Source organism: Pholcus phalangioides, unplaced genomic scaffold (assembly GCF_987345545.1).
Source record: "Pholcus phalangioides strain wild (caught in Gottingen) unplaced genomic scaffold, Ppha-v1.0 ptg000031l_1, whole genome shotgun sequence".
Taxonomy (NCBI): Eukaryota; Metazoa; Arthropoda; class Arachnida; order Araneae; family Pholcidae; genus Pholcus; species Pholcus phalangioides.
In genome coordinates, this window is record NW_028301621.1 from 8,707,834 (window position 1) to 8,734,085 (window position 26,252).

General features: G+C 38.9%; 1 protein-coding gene across 2 annotated transcripts in view; it reads right to left on the minus strand.

Annotated features, from left to right (window-relative positions):
• Positions 1 to 22,412, minus strand: part of LOC149067093 (filamin-A-like) — a 70,265-nt gene extending 47,853 nt beyond the window's left edge. Inside the window, exons 1-2 of one of the 2 annotated variants that reach the window (XM_089252843.1) lie at positions 21,955 to 22,411; positions 9,869 to 9,974 (exon numbers count right to left, since the gene is read on the minus strand). In XM_089252843.1, coding sequence (XP_089108969.1) covers positions 9,869 to 9,877 — 9 coding nt within the window. In that variant the 5' untranslated portion in view covers positions 9,878 to 9,974; positions 21,955 to 22,411. Of the gene's footprint in view, positions 1 to 9,868; positions 9,975 to 21,954 lie in introns of both variants that reach the window. The other variant, XM_089252844.1, reaches the window with a different exon arrangement.
• Positions 22,413 to 26,252: the final 3,840 nt, after the last annotated feature.

A 26,252-nucleotide genomic window follows, 5' to 3' on the forward strand; every position in this document is an offset into this window, starting at 1 on the left:
GGTGAAACAATTTCAAGAACTATGAAAGTTCTCATTTATACATACGCAAAAATTAAAAAAGAAGAAATTGGAGGTAGTCTGTGCTCAGAGAAGCACAAAGTGTTTCACGTGAATGAATCTATTTCGTATTTGTCTTGCGCTTCATTCGATCATATTAAGGTTTTTGAAAAAAATCTGCCACAGTCAAGCACCAATATCTTCACGGAGCACAGTTTGGGAACTACTGGTCTAGCCTAAGCTGACCGTATTTGCTCGAGAAAACATGGGAAACTGGGCTTCGAAATACGGGACATGGCCGAATATTGTCAAAAATTACGCCGAAAATAAGAAAAATTGCTAACTCGCGTTGGGGAATAGTCACCAACCGCGATAAATGAAGCGCCACTTCAAATTGCAATGAATTTCAAAAAAGACACAGATGTGAAATGAACATTCTTATTTGTGGTCGCAATTATCGTAATGTAATTTTTGAGATTGGAAGATAATTTCAATCGTTGATTTGAAGAATAAAACGTCACGTTGGCTTCGTTGAAAATACGGGGCATATTTGTAAAAAAGTCTGGACAGTCGGAAAAACAGGAAAAACTGGGACTGTCCCGGCTAACGACGAATGGTCACCCTAGGCTAGCCCCCATTATAATGAAAAGAAATCGATCAATTTCTACATTTTTCTTTACCCTTGATTTGTTTCCTTCATGAGGAATTCATGTCCGAGGAATCCGCCATGCTGGATGGATACGGTTATGCATGTCCCTCAACCCTTCGCTGAAGAAGGGAAGTACTGCGTGATTCAAAAAATCTCATGGAGGTTGCCACTAGGTGCGCTAGTTCCATCCCAACGATTGGCGAAGATAAATTTCTTTGCTATCGGGCCTGAGTAAAACGACCGATAGATGGCAAATTTTCAATATGTTCGCCAGATTTTCCGTCTATGCCCAAGAAATAAGACCATATGACCATCTAATTTTGGCAGCGTGTCCCGTCTTTTATTACTATTATAGATAGAACCGCTCACAACCCCGGACTGATGCAAAGCACCTTACTTCCGTTTATTATTATTATAAAAAAGTATATTAGAGAAGAATCCATGTATGGTCACTCTAAAGGTGCGTCTACTTCCTCGTGCTGAGTGTTGTAAAAATGAAATGGCCTTATTATAAAAAAGGCCATTTCATTTTTACAACACTCAGCACGAGGAAGTAGACGCACCTTTATTAAGAGTGACCATACCAAGATTCGTATCACCTCCTCATAAAAAAAAACTCTTGCTCTGAAATGAAAACCAGTTTGTAAGGTCCAATTCAGAGAAAAATCTCGACTTTATTTGAAGACTTCATACAAGACAAGACTTTATTTTAAGGCTCAAGACAAGGATTTTTTTCCTGGAAACTAGTCAAAGAAACTTTGACGAGGCTTGCAAGAGGAATCGGTTCGTCGATACCATGAATAAATAACGATGTCAGGAATAAACCAGATGAGAATGTTTTATTGCAGATCTTGACCGTGAAAATCTGAAATTGGTACACGGAGTTTTACTCTGGAGCAGGCTTGTTTGTTTCTCTTTTCAATAGCCTGCCAACGTCTCTTGAAGCATTTATTTTTCATGAGTGTTTCCTGACTCTCGTCACTCAAATCGAACAACATTCGTTATCACACTTTCTGAAGGAGTTGTTGAAGAAACAAAACCCTTTTTTTTTATGTTTCGGCACTTCTTGGGCTTAACATTTCATGGGAAAACAACATTCTACAGACGCAGTTCGTGAAAGTGCTTCGAGGAAGCGATGAGAGGAATAACACATGCGAGAGAGTTGAAAGTTAAGAGAAAGCGATGAGCTTTCAAAGATATCTACATCGTCTCCTCTCTTTTTTATTCTGCTTCTAGACATGTATTTTTTTTTTTTTTTTTGGCTATATATAGTTAACTTTTATTATTTTCTTTCTTTCTGTTTTACAATAAACAAATATTCAAGTTCTCAAGTTGAAAAATAACAAAAAAAGCACGCACACGCACATTCATGTATACGTATTTTTCAAAGAATAGACTGCATTCAACATTAGTCTACCCATCGTTACTCAGCGTGCGGTCCGCGGACCAGAGGTGGTCCGTGCCGATGGCGTAGGTGGTCCGTAGGCAGGCTTGATAAAATTATTCACCCGTTGTAATTGATATTAGTAATATCCATATGGGTTCAAATGAAATTTAACCTTCATACTTAGGCTCACTCTACATCATCGGGGAGAATGCAGGGAATAGAGATTCTTAATATATGGGATATCCCTAAATTTTACCAGAAACTGCAGTTTATTGCTTTAAATGCAATTAGTGCTGAAATTGCTGAAGGCTGTGGAAATAAAGGGCTGCTGCGAATCGCAGTAAAAAAAAATTTATTTCACGGAAAAAAAATATATTCAAATGATCTAATGACCATATTTGGTCAAATGAGAAAAATGAAATTTGGTTAATACTGGGATCTTAAATAACATTCCGTAAAATACTGGACAACGCCAACTGTCATCAAAAAACTTGTCAGAAGTAGAATCACACACAATCACGCGTATCACAATTAAAACATTAAAATTGCAAAAAAATGAAAACAAAACGTTAAGCCTGACGAATATGTAATATTTATCATTTTTGGCATAATTTTATCAAAGTATAAATTATATTATGGAACCTGTATGCGTGTGTGCTTACGGCTTTGGTAAATATTTAAAAAAAAACGAAAATTAACGAACGTCTGATGTTTCAGACATTTTACTGGTCTAGGGTATAACATAGGATCCTATGAGTTGGCTTGAGGGGAGCGATGACGAAAGAAATTCTGAAGAAGGGATTGATTGGAAAAAAAAGTTTGGTAATCTCTGATGTAAAATAAGAGTGCTCAACTTTTTGGGAGGTGTGCGCCAATTCACTGGTTTGGAAAAGTGTCGCGGACCACTTGAGTGATTTGCAAATGTGCCGTTGGTCACTTACCTGTAAATTCATCGCGGGCTGTTTAAATGATATGGAAATGAGTCACAGGCCTTTTAAGTGCCGCTGTGGTGGTCGAGTGGTCATATTGACGGATTCGCATTGCGAGGTCCCGTCCCGTGTTCGAATCCCACCGTCACCATAGTGGTAATCGACTGAAGTTGGTTTCCGTGGTTCCTAACTTCGAGGGGTGAATGCGAGCCAATCTCCTCGTTAAAGTCTCGCTACAGAGAGTGACAGGCCTACAACGGCACGAATATTCAATCATTACACTTCACTCGCTTCACTTCTGAAATATAGATTGCAGCACCGAGAAAAATCAGACACAACATTATGTACGCATTCAGACTGTTAGGTACACACACACTCAGACTTCCGGCACAATTCATTCGGTAGTAAATTGCCCCATGGCGATAAATCAGAGTTGTGCTCAGTTCTGAAGAAAGTAAGAGTCCCCCTTTTGGGGTGTGAGTGCTGCTGTTGTAAGATGCTCGTCCACCAACATGAAGACTACCGTCAAGTCCGCGGATTCAATCCCAGAAAATAAAATAGATAAGTTCTTTCCCCACCGGACCTAAGGATAACACCGATAGATGGCGCCTTCTGAATATGTCCTCTCAGAGTACCTTCCATGCTATAGACGAGTACGGAAGTATATCATGACTTTCTCTATAGAAAGAATGATTTCCAACCCGACTGGATATTGGTGTGCGGTAAAGTAGTAGTAGTAGCAGCAAGAATTCCCCCAAACGCGACATCAGTTTTAATACAGTAGTTCATTCTGTGAGGCGTACTCAACCATTGCAGGAAAGTGACTCCACTCTTCACATTTGTCTTGTTCTTGCTAAGCAAGGCGGCCATTCGAAACCATGGCAATGTGATTTGACCTATTCCTGCGAAAGACAATTATCAATCGATTTTTAAAAGCACTGAGGCACCATCTATCATCCAAAATCATAATTAATTTCACAAGCCGGTGTAATTTAAATTCCAGATGAACCTATTAAAAGAAATACTTGTTTCATCTTCCTATCTATCACTGTTTCCAAGTCATGTCATTTCAAAGTTGGAGAGTCCTTTTTGGAACACCCTGTATCAACGTAATGCCAAGTTATCACGTCACGCCGAAGATACTTCGGTGACTCTTCGTGAGGGGGGGGTAATATAGAGTTTTCCCCGTGTCTTTTCCGAGAGAAAGAACCCATTAACTATTCTGGATCATTTAAAAGAAATAAAATCAGAATTTTTTTAAGGTTCGCTTGCCAACGTTCAGAGAGATTAGTGTCTTCTCCAGTGACACCTTGAGTGACGTTAAGCGCATCACGTCGAATAGTGCGTGTCATCATTTGCTAGACAGGACTTTGTCATATTTGAGAAACAATTCGGATATTGTAATGATAAATATAAATAGTCTATTCGGAAATCTCTTGAGAATTTTTTTTTACGATTTTATATTTTACGAGATTTCAATCATATTTTTTAAGATATAAATTATTGGAAACTATATATATATTTATACGTGCATTTTCGAATTTTTTTACACACTTTTCGGGATTTATACCATCAGTATCTGCAAAGAACTCTTTTAAAAGCATAAAACTCAGTCGTTGCCGTAACATCCGACTGACCATTTTAGACCTGCCCGGTTTCTGCTGACACTACAACTCCCACCCTATAAAAAAAACTACACCTTTTTCGAGAACACGTAAATAGGTTTATGCGGAAATCAGATTCGTATAGAGATCGTGACACGCATAACATAATTTTTAACACGCGTGGGAGGGATCGAGATCGTAATAATGCACGTATAATATAATTTTTGACACCCAGAACTTTTATGTTAAAACTATATTCGCGTAAATAGAGATCAGGAGATACACGTATAAAATAATTCTTAACACGCGTAGAGGTTTACGTTCAAAAGCAGATTCGCGTATATAGAGATCGTGATACACGTATAATGTAATTTTTAACACACGTATAGGTTTATGGTGAAATCAGATTAGCGTGGATAGAGATCGTGATATATATAAAACATAATTTCTATCACCCGTAGAGAGATAGAGATCGAAATGTACGTTTAACATAATTTTTGACATCTGTAGAAAGATAGCGATCGTGATACACGTACAACATAATTTTTTACATCTGTAGAGAGATAGAGATCGAAATATGCACGTATAAAACATAACTTTTTTGACATTCGTAGAGAGGTAGAGATCAGAATGCATGTATAGCATAATTTTTAACATGCGTAGAGATAGAGAACGGAATGCACGTTTAACATAATTTTTAACACCCGTAGAGAGATAGCGATCGTGATACACGTACAACATAATTTTTAATACGCGTAGAGGTTTATGGTGATATCAGACTTGTGCGTGGATAGAGATCGCACGTATAACAATAATTCTGTAACACGCGTAGATCTCGAGAGCTAATTAGACCGGGACCTACACTTTATTGAAAATTCCGATCAGCCTTTTTTATACTCACTGAGAGGTTGGTGCGCTAACCCCTTAGTGTGAGACTCCCTGCGGTAGGTGAGTATAGACGCGTAGAGAGATAAAGATCTCGATGCACGTATAATATAATTTTATCTTACTGGTAATATCAGAAAAGAACAAGCAACATTTGGCGAGAATCGGCTAGATGGCGAAGAAAACTGCTGGTTCCCAAGAGGACTATAAAAAATCAGAATCTACAGATGTCACGTAATGTTCCTTAGCACATGCTTGTTCTTAGCGAACCATATCAGCTGTGTAAGGCCGTATCAGTATCGCGGTAAATCGCGGGATTGATCTTCTCTACCCATGCAAGGGTGGTTGTCAGCTTGAGGAATTTGTTTACATCCGCTCACTGTGAATTCGGATAACCTATGACAGCCCCTACCGAGTCACGATCGAAAATAGATGGCAGCATTGAACACATATAATACTTCACTTATATTGTCAGGGACCATATCAACACCACTTTCTCCGAAATGTTTTACCATTTCATTAGAGTGCTTAGATTTTGTCCACGAGAAGCATGTACATTTGTAGAAGCGCATTTCTTTCTTTTATACCGTATACTCTAAAGCAGAGGTGCACAACCTTTGAGCTGCGGGTCAAATGCGGCCTGCCAAAGTGTTACATCTGGCCTACGAGAGGTGTTTCGGTAGAAAAATATCAATATGATCTATATATAAGCTAACCATATCTCCTCGACAAAAATACGCAAAATCGGGAACAATACAAGAGATATTGCAAATTTAAGGGAAAATATTGTCAATGACAAGTCAATTTGTCAACTATAGCCGAAAAATTGTCAAATGGAAGTAAAGTTGCAAATTATAGCCAAAAATTAATTTCTGAAAACAATAATAAATAATTATTGATTCTTGATTTAAGTAAAGAATAAAAAATTCAGTTGAAAATACGGGGAAAAAACGTGTGACATTTTTTAATGAAAAACTTCGGACGACCAAAATTACAGGAACGTCTTGTGATATGAAATGTATGAGATTCCAAATAGCTTTATTAACTCTATTACTTCTTACTTCAAAAATAGATGGCGCCACTTCGCGGCTAACATCGGAGTTCGTGCGTTTCAATCCGTCAGTGGATTTTTTTCGTGACATTTAAATTGTTTAGACTTGAAAATGTCGTGCATTCTAATTTCCCTTGGAAAGAAAAAAGAGATTCGTATGATTGTATGGAACGTCATTGAAGAAAATTATTTGGTGTTTTGCCAGACCCTGCGATAAATCTACGAAGTGGCGACAACCATTTCAATCATAATACAGAGAGAGGGAGAGAAGAAGAAGAGCTACAAGGGAATAACTTTGAGCAAAGTTTGTTTACATGAAGAAGTATTTTCTCTCCGCCTTGGCTTCTGATTTTTGCTTCTCTTGCCTTAAATGATAAAGAAATGTGCATCTGTGTGTGTGTGATGGCGCGGATTTCTACTCTCTTTATTTTTTGTTTAGCTCTCTGACTTAGATCTCTCTCTTGAGATCTTGTTACGAAGTTATTTCTGTGGCATCTTGCTGCTGCTGCTGCTCACTGCTTTCGGTTGTGGCTGCCGAGAGTCTCTCTCTCTCGTTCAGACTTGACATTTATTTACGTTTAGCCCTTACATTACTCCCTTTAAACTATCTTCTTGAGCAATTTCTCCCAGCCGTCGGGCAAATTAAATCCCGCCAAGCATTGTGTCTACAGGATTTCCATAAGGTACGGTTCCAAAATACTTTTATTCGTGGACACCCCCCCCCCCCACGCAGGAAATCTCGATGTCTGCCATGGACCTCCACTTGTAATCGTAGACCCCCAGAAATATTGGTGTCTGTCCAGAGCCGTCTTGAGAGTATCGTAGACCTCCTTCCCCCCTCCCGGGGCTAAGTAATTTTTCTGAGGCCCCACCGGGGAAATTCTCATGCTTACTCTCGAAAGGTTTAACCAGATCTCATTTTTGTGAGGACCTTCTTCGTTTGATGTCGCCGGATCATGCCCGGGTGAGTGAATGCGTTAAAATGGCACTGTGTCTGTCCCATTTTTAGCAGCAGAACTTAGCCATCTATCAGCGAGAATGCAGATGACAGCACTATAACAAGCATTACACAGAAACAAACTTCACGTTAGGTTCGCAACACGCATATATACACACATTCCGACATGCACAAATTCATTAGAAGTTCCGCTGAGGATTATGGACGAGGTACATGTGTGGTTCAGTACTAGTAGCGAGAATGTTCTCGAACAATGGGCACAATCTATCCAGTACTACTACTACTTAACGGTCAGTGCACGTCGCACACATTCCTCTACGGAATTTCTAACGAATCGGCACATGCCGGAATGTGTGTTCTGAGTGCATGTGTGGCCCTAGCGTATTTATGTTGTGGAGTTGCACTTGTTTCGTGTTCATGCTGTCATCTGTCTTTCATTTGCTGAAATAAAAATGGAAATGCTTGAATTTTTCATGTAGTGTCAGTATCGTGTTGTAGGTCTGCCTGCGGAGAGACTTTTTTAAATGGGAGACCAGCTCACGCATTCACGCGTCGAAGCTGGATAACCAATTTCAACTGACCACCACTGTGCCCCGTCAAAGGGGTTCGAACCTTAATCCTTAGGACGAGAGTCCAGCACAATGCCCACACGATCGCACAGCGCGCGCGCGACTCTGTCTAGTACTAGTAAATGTGATACAATAACAATGCCATATACTGAAATGTAAAAGAACAAAAACAACGCTTGATACGCCTATTGAGAGCTACTGCGTTTCCGCCCTGGGCTGGTGCGCTCCTCCTTGGAGATCGACCTGGTGGCCACGGGCTTCCCCTCCGCGGGGCCACCATATTGACGTCAGGCTTTATGCGGGCACCCGATCAACAGAGCACTGCTGGGATTAAAACTCCCAACCTCAAGACATCCGCTAGATCAGGCTCCCAAAGTAGCTGGGTTGCACGAACACGCCACTGTTCGCAGCCGCTTATCGAGAGCTGTCACCGCAAATGCAATTTTTGGCAAATCATAACAACATTACTACTGCAGTCTACTAACAAGCGGTGCTTTCATTTTTAAATTTGATTAAAACTTTTATTTTCAAAAGTAATTTGTTTACATTATTTATTTACTTCTCAACTTAGCATTAATTCATTTTATAATTATACAATTAGACCGTGGACCACTGGGGGCCCAGGCAGCCCACGTTTGAAAACGTGGCCAACTTCGATGCAAGTCGCGATCTTCCTATTAAAAAGTCGATCTCCCCATTAAAAAGTCTCGCTACAGAGAGGTACAACAGGTCCACGACGGTACAACTAATTAATCATTACACTTCACTAAATTTAGAAAAATTGTTGGTAGATGGCGGCACTGCACATAACAAGCTTTACACTGAAACAAACTTCACGTTAGGTTCACAATACGTATACGCATATTCCATCATGTACCAATTCGTTAGAAGATCTGCAGAGGAATATGGACGAGGTGCATGTATGGTTTAGTAGTAGTGTTGTGCTATAGAAGGACGATTTAGCCCCTGATGTTTTGATACCCTATGTCTGATATATAATCGTAATCAATCATCTATTTCATCCTCTGCCATCATCATCATTATCACCATTCGCACGTCTCGACCTTCTGTCCAACCACGTGCTTTTTTTTTCCTAGCTAGTGGTCTGCGCTATACCAGACCATTTTCTACTGAAGAAAAGAGCTAGATACTTGAAACGGCTGTTTGGTCTTTCAGTATTTTGCATTTTTAGTGATCTACGTTGCGTTTACTTTTCTATTCTCTGTTCAAAACTGGTTTTTCCTTTATTATATATAAAACATGCTGAGACACGAATGCCGGCTTTTGGATGTGATAGGGTTACGGGTTGCTTTCGGTATACCCGTGAACAGAAAAAATCCTATAGGCAACCACATATTGAACAGAAATAGAACGATTCCTGGTGGTGCATCACCTATAGGCGAAGTTCCGCACTGTTTTAAAATTTGATCATTCGGGAGATAACCCGAAAGGTCTCTCTTGATCGAATTCACGACACTTTGATTTATGGTCCCTCCCACTTCCATACAAATCCTTGAATCGGGTCCTTACACCGGGATTTTTGGCGGAACTCCAGGAAAATATTCAGAGTGTATAGATTCATAAATACTAGTTCAAAAATTCATAAAAAGTTGAAGGAATTGGTACATTTCAATGCGGTGTGTTTATGTAGTGAAAAAATTTAGTTCTGGTTATTCTTGATAGAGGGCGCTGCACGAAAGTAGATGACTTGGAAATACGCAAAACAGAGTCCTATAAAATATAGGGGGTGTACGATTGAACAGCTCATTTCTAAATTTCTGGCACTTACATAAAGGTGACATATAGGTGGATAAAGCATTATTGGTGAAGTTGTTTTACCTCAGCCATGAGTCACCGGTTGAAACTTTACGAGCGTTTCAGACACCGAAGAGATTAAAGAAAGGTTCGAGCTCCAACCACTCCCACTGGATTGGCGTGCAGCACCCTGTATCGACGAAAATTTGTATTAATTTTTTTTTGTCAAAAAATTCCTCTTCGTGAGAACAACTTTTTCGCAAAAAAAAAAAAAAAAATCATTCTAAATATACCGATTGCTCTTCAATTTTACTAATTTTTAAACTATTCACGAATTTATGGGACACTCGGTATATTTTGTGGGCAAAGAGATCGTAAATTTATAAATATAGTAAATATAGTAAATTTATATCATGAAGAAATTGAAAAAATCATTGGATCCATTCAGGGTCACCGGGTTGGATTTTGGCCAGTACCTACGTATAGGAGGGGGCATTGCCCCATAAGTCCTTTACCAACAACTACAGTCAAATCCCGTTTTAACGAATACCATTATAACGAAAAAAAAATCTCGGTTTAACGAACACTTTTCTAATCCCTCAGATAAGTTTACATAGGAGCAACGCAAAACACCTGAAATTCCTTTGTAACGAAATTCCGTTATAACGAAGTGATTTTTCCGGTCTCTTGAAGTTTGTTATAACCGGATTCGACTGTATAACGAGCATGACGAGCATGTTACATTTAACCCTTTAAGTGGCATTGACGAGATATCTCGCCTCCTTTAGAAAGCCTATTAATTTAACATTGTCATGCCCAGAGGATGACTTTTCCCCCCTGTTTTCTCAACGTAACACTTTTTTCTATACCCATTTACGGTACATTACCGTAATTTTGGCCGTCCCAACTTTTTCAACCAATCAAGAATTAAGATTATTTTCATGACTTATAAATTATATTATGATAATTATAGTCCTATAACTTTATTTATGAGTTAGATTATCTATGATAAGTGGGACTATAATAATTGATTATAGTCAAGTGAATTTATTCATCTCGTACATTTGCCGCTGTGGTGGTCGAGTGGTTATAGTGACGGACTCGCGATGCGAGGATCCGGGTTCGAACCCCACAGTGGTGGTCGGCTGAAGTTGGTTTTCTGTGGTTCCCAACTTCAAGGCGCAAATGCGAGCCGATCTCCCCGTTAAAAAGTCTCGCCACAGAGAGCAACAGTCCTACAACGATAAATCATTCAATCATAACACTTCACTCATAGTTAGAAAAACTGGTGGCAGATGGCAGCACTACACATAACAAGCATTACACAGAAACAAACTTTACGTCAGGTTGCACTACACGTACACGCACATTCCCGCATGTACCGATTCGTTGGGGGTTCCACGTGGAGGGGGGTGTGGGCGGGGTGCATGTGTGGTGTAGCAGTAGTAGGTAGGGCCTCCAAAAAATGGCTCGGGGATCCATGATGTTCTTAAGCAGCCACCTCGTTGGGCAATTTGCCTGTTGTGGCGTTGTATTTGTATATTTGTATTTGTATTTTTCAAACATATGCTTCTTTTGAACTACATTTTTACCCATTACGACTTGCAGTAGCTTTCTACTTCCCGCCATTAATGTTTTTTTAGTATTTCTATCGATAGTTGGCAACTTCACTTGCCTTTGTCAATTTTTTGGCTGTAATTGGCAGTTTCACTTGCCTTTGTCAATTTTTTCGTTGTAATTGGCAACTTTAGTGATGTTGCGTATGGATCCCGATTTTCCATATTTTTAAAGAGATATCGTTAGCCTAGGTATTTTTATATTGTGTTGTGTGCATCGATCCTTTTTACCGGAGCACCTTTCACGAACTGGATGGGAATCCCCCCCTCCCACTTGGAGATCCGCATTTGGTCCGCGCAGGAGGTTGTGCACTCCTGCACTATACATTTGTTCACTTCTGAAAAAGGACAACCCAGGGCCGTAACTAGAATTTTTCCATGGGTAGGGCTATGAAAAATTCATTTTGCCACCCCTCTCACCATGACAGTTGATGATTTTATAACGATATTTTTCGTCCCGTCCTGTCCCCGAAGATTTGACACTTTTTCAAGATTTTCTCCCGCGACCATCACCCCTCGATGTCCCCTTCTTACAGTTCCAGCCCTGTGCCAATTTTTATATGAAAAGGCGCATTTCCTGAGGAATGGAGGGTGAATTTTTGGAAGACGCTGTGGCATTTTTTGTATCTAAAATTATGACTACAGTGCATGCTGCTTAATTTAATCACATTGGGACTCGGGATTTCTGTGTGATAACAATAGCCGAAAAAAATCCCAGTTGTAAGTACTATGACCATATGTCCAGTTTGACCGAATGGGACGTATCAAAACGGGACAACTTCGTTTTTCTATCCCACATTTCAAAGTGTTAAATCGTGCTTTTTTTTAAATTGTTCTAAAACAGGATTTTTTTTACCTTTTTTAAGCTAAAATCCTTTTTTTTTATTCATGAATTGCGAGGAATTAGAATTGGAACTGTCTAATGTGTATTACGAATCACGATAATTTTTATAATATAGGGTAGGTTTCACAGACTCCCTTGTGATACTTTCCCGGCCGAGGAATTGTGAATGTGGTTAGTTGAAAGAAACTGACCATAAACTGAAGAAAGGGATTTTTTTTTTTTTACCTTACACTTCCCTTTACTGTAGGAAAGGAATTGCAGAAAAGAAAACGCTACACCCCCTATATGGATGATAGCGGCTATTACGGCCCCATTGTGAACTGCATACGGAAATTTTTGTCTAACAGATTGATAACAAGTAAAATGTGCAGATAAAATGAGTCTGGTTCAACTTTTGCTTCAAAATACGCAAAACAAAAGAACTTTCAACGAAAAAAAATTGATGACGTGAAAACAAAATCCTGATAACTATTCACAAATTTTTTTCCTATGTTATGATATTAGGTCGTTCTCTACTTGGTAAAAGTGATAACAATATCCGAAAGATAACGTTATCCGTATTTTTAATAAGTGGCGTCTACTGAATTTCTTGCCTCCAGCCGTCACCAAGAAGACATTTTTGTTTCCCCATATTGTGGGTGTACTTGGTGAGTCAGACACTATGCTGGAATTCTCTGTCTGGAAATAATTTTTGTGAAACTTCACGAAAGTGGAAATTAGGTTGTTTTTTTTCTTTCCCGCCGGATGTATGACAACCCTATCCGAGAATTCGTATACGTCTCGTCTAGAGTTTCATAAATAATCATCCTCACAAAACGCCAACAAAAAATGTTCATAGAAAAGAAAGAAAAAAAAAAGGTTTATTTGACTTCCTGCTGCGTCAGAAATAGCATTTGCAGCTTAGAAACGGAGAGAAATGATGTGAGCTTCCTTTTTTCTTCCTGCATTTTCAGTAAAGCGCACGGAAAAAGCCTCTTTTTTTTAAGCTGACGGTTATTCGAGAAGAGAACCATGAGCTTTCCCAAAGAAAACCACACATTCCCCCACTGTTACCTTAAAAAAAGAAACCTCAAAGCTTGTCATATTCATACCATTTGAATGACATTTTCAAGCAACACACATAATCTCAAACTTCCGCAGCGTGGAACCCACTTAAGAAGTTGTTGTCGGGACATTAGGATAAAAATGGGGGTCCTCTCATACCATTCAACATGGGTCGAAAAGCCTCAAAAAATAAAATAAATTATGGCTGACCATATTTCTTAAATTTTTAATAATTATTTTCTTCATAAGTAATACGGGATATCGTCAAAAAAAAGTTGTCAAGGCAAAGTAAAGTTGCCAGCTACAGCAGAAAAAATTGTCAAGGGCAAATAAATTTGCATTTTACCACAGAAAAAATTGTCAAAGACAAATAAGGTTGCAATTTACAGCCGAAAAAATTGCCAGAAGCAAGTAGTTTCCAGTTACAACCAAAATAATTGTAAAAGGCAAATAAATTTGAAATTTACTATCGAAAAAATTGTCAAGGGCAAGAAAAGTTGCCAACAATCACTAAAATTGCTGAAAAATCGCGAAATGCGGAAACTGATAGGGTGAAACTGCCAAGTTAAAATTTAATTCACCAAAAGAACGTATATGTTTGACAAATATTTGAAATTAATATATTTATTTGACTGTAATTAATTATGATAGGGGCAAAATTATCATAATATAAGTCATGAAAATAATTTTAATTCTTAATTTCCAGAAATCTAACTCGGCCTTGTTGGAAATAGGAAAAATACGGGACATTTTATAAAAAAGTTCTGACGGAAGGCCAAAATTACGAGAATCCCGCAGCATTATGCGAATCAGCGGAGACGCGTGTCTGATGCCATATGAGAGAAATTCTTGAGCATAACGCGCATGTATGATGTCGAAATGAAAAAAAAAAGTGAAGGAAATAATCAAATGGCAGAAAATAATAGATTTGTGTAAGATCCCTTCTGATCCTTCAGCAAGTAACTCAAATTACAGCTCACTGTCTAAACCCCAAAGTGAACACTGACTTATAAATACAAATACAAGGCCACAACAGGCAAAATGCCCATGGCTATATAACGTATATGCAAACACAATGCTTTACACGTCTCTAATACTTATTTCTTTTGTAAATTTCCGCACATTTTAATAAAAAAAATGCGTTATACTAACATGTTGCGCCCATGATAAAGTAGCTTGACATCAATGTAACTGAAAAAAAATTGATTCGAAATAAAGAAAACTGTTCAGTTCATAAAATAATGAAAAAGCTTGAGTCGATTTCATTGACTCGATCTTATTCAAATTGAATTTAAAATTTAAAATTTTGAAACTCAAAAAGTTTTATATACACTGGAGAGCCAAAAGAATTAGTACACCTGCCTAATATCGTGTAGGGCCCCCGCGAGCCCACAGAAGTGCCGCAACACGACATGGCATGGACTCGACTAATGTCTGAAGTAGTGCTGGAGGTAATTGACACCATGAATCCTGCAGGGCTGTCCATAAATCCGTAGGAGTAAGAGGGGATGGAGATCTCTTCTGAACAGCACGTTGCAAGGCATCCCAGATATGTTCAATAATGTTCATGTCTGGGGGTTTAGGTGGGCAGCGGAAGTGTCTAAAGTCAGAAGAGTGTTCCTGGAGCCAGTTTGTAGCAATTCTGGACGTGTGGGGTGTCGCATTATCCTGCTGAAATTGTCCAAGTCCGTCGGAATGCACAATGGGCATGAATGGGTGCAGGTGATCAGACAGGATACTTACGTACCTGTCAGAGTCGTATCTAGACGTATCAGGGATCCCATTTCGCGCCAACTGCACACGCCCCATACTATCACAGAGCCTCCACCAGCTTGAACAGTCCCCTGTTGACATGTAGGATCCATGGATTCATGAGTTTGTCTCCATACCCGTACACGTCCATCAGCTCGAAGCAATTGGAACCGAGACTCGTCAGAACAGGCAACGTGTTTCCAATCCTCAACAGTCCAATGTCGGTGTTGTCGGGCCCAGGCGAGGCGTAAAGCTTTGTGTCGTGCAGTCATCAAGGGTACACGAGTGGGCCTTCGGCTCCGAAAGCCCAATTTGCGGAAGGGTTGGCTTTCGGCACGTCTGTCACGTTTAATGATTCTCGTCAGTCGTCGTTGGTCCCGTTCTTGCATGATCTTTTTCCGGCCGCAGCGATGTCGTAGATTTAATTTTTTACCGGATTCCCGATATTCACGGTACACTCGTGAAATGGTCGTACGTGAAAATCCAAATTTCATCGCTACCTCGGAGATGCTATGCCCCATCTCGCGTGCGCCGACTATAACACCGCGTTCAAACTCACTTAAATCTCGATAACCTGCCATTGTAACAGCAGTAACCGATCTAACAACTATGCCAGACACTTGTTGTGTTATATAGGCGTTGCCGACCGCAGCGCCGTACTCTGATTGGTTCTATATCTCTTTATTTGCATACGCATGCCTGTGTACCAGTTTTTTTGGCTCTTCAGTTTATGTTTTTAAATAATAAGTATTTTTATATAGTCCTCACAAATCTTTTCGTTATTTTATGAATTAAACAGTTCCCTTTATTTTGTTTGAAGCATTTTTTTTTCAATTACATTGATATCATGTTATTTTATCATCCGCGTAAGATGTTAATACAGTCGAATCCCGTTATAATGAACTCTCCAAGAGACCGGAGAAATCACTTCGCTATAACGAAATTTCGTTATAAAGGAATCCCAGGTTTTTTTTGCATTGTTCCTATGTAAACTTATCTGTGGAATTAGAAAAGTGTTCGTTAAAACGAGTTTTTTTCGCTGTAACGGTATTCGTTAAAACGGGATTCGACTGTAATGCATTTTTTTTTTTGAAAATTTGCAAAGGCATGTGAAACTTCATTGTGGCATAGCATATACAATCAAAAATATGTGTAAAAAGTTTGAAATGAATCACAATGATTAAATAATTATTTTAATTATTAGAGACCGGAAGTTCAGGAAAAATGCCATAAATGCCCTTTTTTTAGCTTACTTTCAAACTTTTTTTTGTAAAAAAGTGTTTTATCAATTTTTCTGCCATAAATGCCTTTTTAACATTATTTTTAGTTTGTTCATGAATTTTTCAGAGGCCATATTCTGTAGAACTTGGATGGATATTTTTAGCTTGAAAACTTCCAAAAAAAAAAAATTTCTTCAACTCTCAATATTAATTCTTATCTGAAAGCCTTTCTCGTCCTGGCTCCGCAAATAGCCATAAATGCCTGAGAGATAGGAAAAGCGGTGTTGGGCATAAAAGTGAAAGACTTTTCATCTCTGCTATGGGGTCATTCAAGTATTACGTCAGCATCGATGGAGGGGGGGGGGGGGTTCCGATTTGCTGACTTTTGATGACATGGGGGGGGGGAGTTTGGATGATGCTAACGTCATCATCCACCCTTTATGAAGATATGAAATATTCTTAATGGCATCTTATCCAGTGCACCAAGAACGGGAAAAAAACCTTTCGATAGCTATTGGGCACCTGAACTAACATTCTACTTATTCATAAGTCCCCTACAGAGCCACTTTAATGATCTCTAAATGTTTCACGGATCCAAGTGCTCTGAAAATGTTTCCGGGCCGCTTAAGTGCTCTGGAACTGTGCCCCGCCACGCATCACTCAAGGGATCCGTAATTATGCCACGGTTCACTTAAATAATCTGGGAATGTTCCGCGGATAACTTGAGTGACGTAGAACCGCACTGGGGGACCACTTAAGTGCTCTAAAACATGTCACTCAAGGGATCTCTAAATGTGCCATGGATCGTTTAAGTGTTCTGTAACTGTGTCGCGGGTTACTTAGGGGAGCTTTGAATATGAAAGTGATCTTTGAGGCCTACTTCAGTGATCTGAAAATGTGCCACGGGCCACTTAAATGCTCTGGAATTGTGCCACGGGCCACTTAAATGCTCTGGAATTGTGCCACGAGTCATTTAAGCGATTTGTAAAAATGTACCGTTTGGGGGGCCACATCAGATAACCTTCAGATAACCACATTTGGTCTGCGGGTCAAGGATTTACCATGTATGGCTTGAAGGGTGGGTCGCAATGAATTTTTTAAGGAGAAACTTTGAGTTCTTAACCTTTAAATAGCATTGAAATTAACAGAAATCGCGATTATAATCACATATAAAGATATTTTCTTTCAAAATTTCAATTTTTAAAAAAAATATTTTTTGCATTAAAAAAATTTTTTTTCGTCTGGGGGGGGGGGGAGACGCACGAGCCCTCTATGCCCTCCCCCCTCGCGTACGTTTCTGATCCCACCAATATGCATTAGGAGGTAGGGGACAGTGATGACGAAACTTTGCTGACAACGGAGGGGGGGGGGGGCGTCAAAAATGGCTAAAAATTTGCTTACGTAATACTTGAACAGTCCCTATACGTCAATATACCAATACTCAACATACCGCCGAATCCGCGTCAAAATTGTAAGAGTTTTAGCCATAAATAAATTAGAAGTTGGTTTTTCCACATGTTTCCCATGTCTTGTCCATGCATTGCACATCATTGTAGCTGAACAGCTGACCAGTGACTGTCCCGATAGCCCATTGTGAGGTTGACTTCATGGCGACACACCATGTGGGAGCTGATAGGGCTCTAGATCAGGAACTCATGTTTTATTGGGATTTTTTTTTTTTTACACAGAATAAATACACTGCAAGCAATCATGGCAATTTGTTTCAGATGCGGAAAAATCATCTCCAGAATTTTGAGAGAGATCTTTTTTTCCCCAAATCGATGCAAACCAATCAAATACAAAACTCGATGTTTGAAAATTTTGAGAAAAATATATCTTTATCATAAAAATACTTTTTAAATAACTGAACGTTATAGTTTTCGTATTATCATTTTTAATTGCAGCTAGCACTATATTTTTGCATGTGAACTAATTACATTTTAATATTAGATTGAATCGAAATCCGACTTATTTTTGAGGGGATCCACAAACGTCTTTCTTTTGACATGATAACATCAAATTAATTGGCTGATAATGCACTTATTATAATGTAATATTGAAACAGAAAATTCAGAGAGTGCAGATAAGATTTTAGCCAATTTTTAAATCCTTAATATGTAACTTTTAGTTACTTTTGCTTGTTTTCATTAATTATATATAAATGCATTTTTAGTGCCTTTTTGCCTGCGTATTCTGGCCATTTTTAGTGCCTAAACTTCCGGGCTCTATTAATGATATTTCTACTAGAGAATGGTTTTTGATGCATTTTAGAAGGTATCAGACTATTTGAAACGAATTTTGAATTAAATCAGAACACATGAATGCGGTGAACAAAGGAAAAATGTAACCATTTCACTCCCCATTTGTGAGTCTTGAACCTAATAAACAGCACATTATTCAAAATCATTTACAATGGATTATGTCTCTGAGAAATTCACCGTTAATTATACCGAGTTGGAAATCTCATCAACGAAGATCTTTAAATTGAGGATTGAGTGAATTAATTCCATGAAATGCCATTGGCTGTCATCTGCATGGACACTTTTGGGTGCTGTAAGAGCCATGTCCATGGGAAAAATATCATAATTGCCCTGAATTAAAGTATTTTAATTAATTTCTTTTTCTTCACCGTGATCAAGACCCGAAGCGATTATTGTTGTTGTTGTTGCTCCCGCTCAAGTTTCATAAAAATTAATAATGATTCGGTTTGGCTTTCATGAGGTAAGAACCACACCCTTGTCACGTGCAGAAAAAATATTGGCAAAGCTCCAATATCAATGCAGTTTAAAAAAAAACATTTTTTTTCGAATGAGAAATCAAAATTAAAAAATGACTACAGTACTACTACATATCGCAAAAATGTCGTTATATCCGAGAGCGATCCATTTCCATTGACTTTATAAGCAGGGTTCGTTAACATTATTCTCTATGGGAATCGGCCGAGACCTGAAATTGCTGTCGCTATATAGCAGAGGTGTCGTTGTAACCGTGTTTGACTGTATTATCTAGGTAGCATATTGTATTGACAGAGAAGTATGGCGTTAATATGTTTTCTTTGCATACATACGCAAGCTGCTGCAAAACCAACTTAACGTAATTTGGAATACGTTATTTCCGAGTTACGTTGTCAAATAAAGTCGGCCCCGCTTAATCGGATATCAACGATTCCACCACGCAATATCCGATTAAGCGGGCCGATTATGTGAGGAACAATTCAATTGCCATTTAAAACGTTAGTATAGTTTGTATATTGAAAACTGATGAAGGGTCAATGTGTTACTAAAGCTTCTCGAATAAATCAGACAAAAAAAATGAAATTGTAATTATATTTAATTACAATGATCCTAATACATAAGATTTTTACTCTTCATTAGGGAAGTTAGTGCCCTCTATTGGCTTAACAGAAAACAAAATAAAATGATTAAATGTGCTTATTGAAAAGGGACCAGTACTTACTGTCAAAAATGTATTTTTTTCTTAAATCTTAACATAGTAACATATTTCCCATTAATTCCAAAATGTTTCATTCAAAAGAAAAACATTATGTGTATAGTGATTGGGATGCGTATTAACAGTCGACGTGTGAAGCGTAATATTCGATTAAGCGGCGAAAAATCGATGAAATTATCACATTAAGCGGAATCATATTAAGCGGGATTTTAGTGCGTTTAAGCGCGGTATCCGTTTATCCGTTATCCGATTAAACGGACCGGGCCTACTGCAATCCTAATATAAATAAAATATTCGAAAATGCATTTTATATACATTTTGTTTTTGTATCGAAATTAAGCGCTTGGTTTTTTAAATAACTATTTCTATTTTCTTGACCGAATTTTTACGTGTTGAAATTTTTCGACTGTTTGGTTTACAAAATTTAGTGCATGCACAATTTTGAAATTTGATCACCATTATTATACAAGCTTATGAATTTGATTGACTACAAGAAAATCATTATATGTTTAAAATTATTATGATATGTTTTGTTTCCTATTAATTACTTGAACGTATAAATATGGCAGCAAGTGATCAGATATGTATAGGGTGTCCCATAAATTTGTAATTAGTTTGAAAATTCATAAAAGGTGAAGGAATTGGTGTACAGTCGTAACCCGTTTTAACGAATATCATTATAGCGAAAATCTCGTTTTAACGGACGCTTTTCTAATCCCCCAAATAAATTTACATAGGAACAATGTAAAAACCTGGAATTACTTTATAAGGAAGTGATTTCTCGGGTCTCTTTGAGTTCATTTTAACGGGATTCGGCAGCACTTGAATATTTTTAGTACAAACGATGAGCTGCACGAAAACAAATCACTGGAAATATACAAATCAGAGTCATAAAATGCCGGATGTACGATTAACAGCTAATTCAGTCGCTTACATAAGATTTTGATTGTGATGTTGACGTCGGTGGACAAAGCACTATTGGCGAAGTTGTTCTATCTTCGCCGGCTGAAGCTTCATTAACGTTTCAGATACAGAAGAGATTGAAGAAAGGCTCTGCGAACCAATTTTTTGATTTTCTTTCTTGTAGCGCCCTCTATTGTGAAAAAAATCGGGCAAACATTTTTATGTCCAAAAAAAAAAAATCCCCAGTAACTTTTTCGTACACCGCATTCAAATATACCGTTTGTCTTTCAATTTTTGTGAATTTTTAACTTATTTACGAATTTATGGGAGCCTGTTTATAATCAGGTTTTTGCGGTTGTCGTTGCGCAAAAATATGCGTCATAATTTTTGGTTTTAACAGTGAGCAGCAGACTCACAACAGTAAATTACACTCGGAAATTTTTTTTTATTTGATTTTACAAGTTTCTTGCTTCATATACGAAAGTTGGGTGGCAGCACCTTTTGGACACGTAACATGCACTGCACACCAATACACGGACTGCTTGGTTTCGCAACAATTCCGACACAACCCAACTCTTAGAAAGATAAAACCAGAAATGGGGTTGCCTCGATGGTGATAGACTGGAATTCTGAAGAGCAAATAAAAACAGTAGATGCTTTTGCTCAATCAAGCCTCATAGAAACATTATGTGCTGATTATTATCAATGGAATAAAAAAAAACGTAAAAATTTTCCTTTATCAAGTGATGAGATAGTTTTATATCACACATATTTGCTACCATAAATCTGACTATTGAGTTGAACTAGGAAAAAGAATTTCATTACACAAAAACAAAACTTTGTACACTACAACTGGAAGGTTGGTACCCAACACCTCGGTGTGGGACTCCCTGCTGTAGAAATCTTTTTCTGTGGTCATGTCACCGTTTCTGTTGCACCCCCGCGTCAGGAAAATTTCTGACCAGGACGCACCGGGTATCGAACTCGCAATGCCTCTAAAAATCCTTTGCTACTTTAGGATCTATCCTTGTTCTGGGCACACAGATTCTCTACCCAGATCTTATCCTTGATCTGGGCTACCACGCCCTATCACAAGAATATAAAAACGTGATTTTCCGAATGACATTTTCGGCACACAATATGGTGAACTAGCGTGAAACTACACATAATCCAAGCAAAAAAATATATATAGGTCACGTGTCCAAGCAAATAACTACGCGGCACAGGAACACCGACTTCCAAATTTTCGTTTGAAATAAAAAAAAATGCATAAAATTTGCAAAATTTTATATATATTGCTGCCATCAGAGACACCTTGTTTTAGATTTTAAAATTTCTTACCTTGTTTTTTTTTTTTTTCCTGTATTTCCTCCTTGTCTTATAGTCGATGTTTTTCGATGGAAATATCTTATTCAATGGTCACTTCCAAAGAAAAGAAAGAAACAAAAACCCCGTAACCGAGACCAGAAATTCAACTTTTCCTTCTTGTTTCTTTTTTTTTTAATTTTTTCCAATTATTATTTTAACGCTCACAGCTTGGAAGAAATGGTTGTCTTTCAGCAGGCAGCCAGAGTCCAACGACAACCGCAACGAAGGCACAGATCCTCCCCCGCTCCTAACATGAAGGGAATGTGCCAAGGCAAAGGGGACAACTGATACACTGCTGGTGGAGTAGGATGGCTGGGCCTGTCTCTCTGTTGCCCAAAGAGGATGATGGTTTAAGAAAACGGAAAGAAGAAGAAAAAGTCGGAAGAGGAAAAAGAAGAAGATGATGCTGGAAGAAAAATTACAAGAAAGAGGTCCCTATGAAACTTTTTGATAGAAACTGGAAGAGAAAAATTGCGAGGGCGGATTCTCATTGGACGACAGAGAGATGGTTTCTTTTTACTTCTTTTTTCTACTCTGGCAGGTGAAAGGATGGTGTGTTGTATGTAGCATGAGGATGATGCGTTTCAAGGCAGGCCATGTCCCAAAAAAGGGGTTGACAAAAAAGTGAAAGCACGGAGCAGAAAGGATACTATTTAGCATGGGGAAGGGGTGGAATATACTTTGATGACGACAGTTACAGACATACGCACAGCATACTCTTCTCTTCTCTTCTGGGAAAAAAACCCATTTTTCTCGATTTTTAGTGATCCTGACACCGTGTGTATCACTACTGACTGTATAACTCCGCCTATAGTACCGCTACATCACCATTGCCCGGTTTTTGAGCCCAGAAATATGTATGCATACATAATCATCCGACAGACTTGAATTCTTCGTCTCGGCTAGTTGAGGACTCACTTATGACAAGTCTGACTCACTTTGATGTCAGTGACACAAAATTGGGAAAACAACTCTTCCTTCTCCGTTTCTTCCATTTTTCTGCTCGCGGTTCTTTTTTTACGCGCTCGGTTCACCCACTCATAAAACTCTCGTAATTTTTTGGGTTTTTTTTGTATGCCATTGAGAAGTTTGAAAGAGTGGATTTTTTGCTTCAGCTTGGAACCTTAGAACCTTTGCGACAATTTCGACCGATGTCTCCTAAAGGGGAGTAGGAGGGCTAGAGTAGATAATATAAAGAGATGGAAAGCCATCATATGCACGGGTAAAAAAATCTAAATTCTGCGTCTTTTATTGAAACTCGTAGAACGTCTTTGTCTGAAATGACCGATGAATCTCAAGCCTTGATTCAACAAACGCGCCCAAGTTCAAAACGAAAGTCGTTTATTGCCATCTTCTTGAGTGGTTAAGATTGGTTCAATAAAGACGTATGGGTCCGCAACGAAAGTCGTCTCCCACAACTATCTTGAGTGGTTATGCTTCGATTCAAAACACACGTCAAGTTCAAATCGAAAGTCGCTTTCTATCATTATCTCGAGTGGTTTTATGCTTAGATATAACAAAAAACACGTCAAGTTCGAAACAAGAGGCGTTTCCTGCTTTTATCTCGAATGGTTATGCTTTGGTTCAACAAACTTTTAAGTTCAAAAAGAAAGCCATTTCCTGTCACCCTCTCAAGTGGCTAAGTTTCGGGAAAGGGCGTAACAAGTTCTTTACCTACCGGACCTGAGACGACCACCGGTAGATGACGCCTTCATTTTCGACTCAACTCAACCGACAACAAATTGCTGTATGGTGATATGGCCGGAGTTGGTGTGTGCTAATGTAGTAGGTTCGAAATGAAAGGCATTCCTTACCACCTCTCCGAGTGGTTAAGTTCTCGTTCAACAAACACGTTAGGCTCGATTTGAAAATCGGCGGCTCCCGCCATAGCTCTGAGTGGGTAGGTTCTGCTTCAAAGTCATTGCTTCTCGGGCGGTTTATTTTCGGTTCTCAACGATCGGATCTGGGGGATCGAAACGGAGAAGTCGTTTCCTCTTCCGTGTAGCTAAGTTTTGTTTCCACAAACACTTATAAGTTCGAACCGAAAATTTTTGTCTTCTCTCATAGTGGCTAGAGGCTCTACTTCGAATCAAAATCTGTTACCCTTCTCGGGCGTTTAAGCTTCGGCGTCCTTCCACGTCCTTTCACTTTCCGGGTGAACGCCCTAAACCACTAGACTGCAAAGACAACAAATATCTCAATCTTACCTTAGAGCTCGTGTGCATTGAACGGGACCGTAGATGGACAGTCAGACCTATCTCAGGCCAAAGCTCACAATTTCTGACACTGCCGCCAGATGGCGACTTATCTGAGGAGCAATTGTGAGCTTTGGTCTAAGTTAGGTCGGACCGTCTATGTACGGTCCCGTTTAGTGCACACGAGCTTCAAAGTAAGATTGAGATATTCGTTGCCTTTGTAGTCTAGGGCGTTCGATTCCCCCATAAGGGCAGTTGAATTTTCTCTCTTTCCTACATATATTTTTGCATCAGCCCGCTGTTAAAAACCTACGTACAGAAATCGTTAGCGTCCACCTCTCTCTGAATGGTTAGGCTCTGATTTGAATCGAAAGTCATTGTCTGTTACCTTCTCGGAGGTCAAGCTTCGGTTCAACAAGATCTCAGGGTCGAATTGGAAGTCATTGCCTGCAAGATCGATTGTCATCGATCCATCTTCAAATATTAAGGGGTCATCTCCATTGTCAACTGATCAACAATGGTAGATCAATCTCCAATTGTCAAGAGTCATCTCCATTGTAGAAAGATCAAATATTGTTCAGTTTAAGATCAGTTCATCGTTGACAAAATAACGATACAGTGTAATCTCCCGTTACGGACACCGTGGGACCGAGATTTTTGTCAAGCAAACGGGGAGGTGTCCGTTAATGTATTGTGAAATACATCGAGGACATCGACACCCTGTTCCACTGATTTCAAAAGTGTCCGTTAACGGGGAGCGTCCGTTATGGAGGTTCCACTACAGATCAACTACGTTTGATCAGTGGACAATATGGAGATAACCCTTAAAAACTGAAGATCGATAAATCCTATCGAAACAATTGTCAAACAGTGACTGGTCAGTTACTGTCAATTATCACCTGAATATTGATTGATCACTGTTGATCAAAACAAATTTCACTTGAAAAACAATCGACCAAAACATTTTTTTTTTGCACTTACAGTTTTATGAAAACTATTGTCAATTGAGAAGATTGATCAATACCGATCCATCATCAATTGAAGATTGATGAATAAAAGCTCATAGTCAATTGATGATAGACCGATAATTGTTGACCACAAATCATCGTCAATCGATGATCGACAGACCATCGCTGAAGTTAAGGGACATTTGCTGAAGTTAAGAGAGTCTAGAGCCTCTACTTTAGCGAATCACGACATAGCACGTGAATGAGGAAGAAATGGTCGTGTCTCCTGTGGTATTTACGGATAGCTTGCTTGCCCAGTTTGCAAGAGGGCTGGGTTCGATTCCCGGTGGCGACCAGAAGACTTGACTTTTCTTTTAAAGAGAGCTCGACTCAGCATAATAAATCCAGAAAAAAAGTCCTTTCATACATGCGGCTGAAAAAAAATCAAAAATCATCTCAAGATCGACAGATAATTCTTGACCAAAAACCATTGTCAGTGGATTATCGACTGCTCATTGTCGACCAAAAACCATTGCCAATCGATGATCGACCGATCATTGCAGATCATGCAGTCATGGATGATCGGCCGATCATTGTCGACCATAACCAACGTTGCTTTTTAAAAGAAAACCATTGAACGACAGTATAATATTGTATATTTTAAAAGCAATCAGGGCGTCTTATTCTCGGCTAATGCTCATGACAGAACAATAACGATATTCGTAACGGCTGGCAACGTTTCTTTCTAGAAGTCTCCAGAGTAAATGGGCGGAGACGTGCGAAATACATTTCAGAGATAAGGTTATTGCTTTTTGGATAAAAACCACGAGACGGAAAAAAGAGCCCATTACATCCTCCGCCGTATCAAAGGGAGACACGTAACCAGGCATCGTAAAAACGGATTCAACTCAATATTTGTGGTGTCACTTCGGTACAGAGAAACGTTAATGGATTCAGCAAGGCTTTTTCTCTGTGTGGCATCTTTTTTTTTGTTCTTCTTCTGTAGGAATCCTGTCACGTCCCGAAACTTAAGGAGCTACTTGGCTTCGAAGGCGTAAAGACACTCGTATATTCCGGCCTTACTTTCTTCCATTATTATCACCATCATCATTATCATTTACTCTTCTGT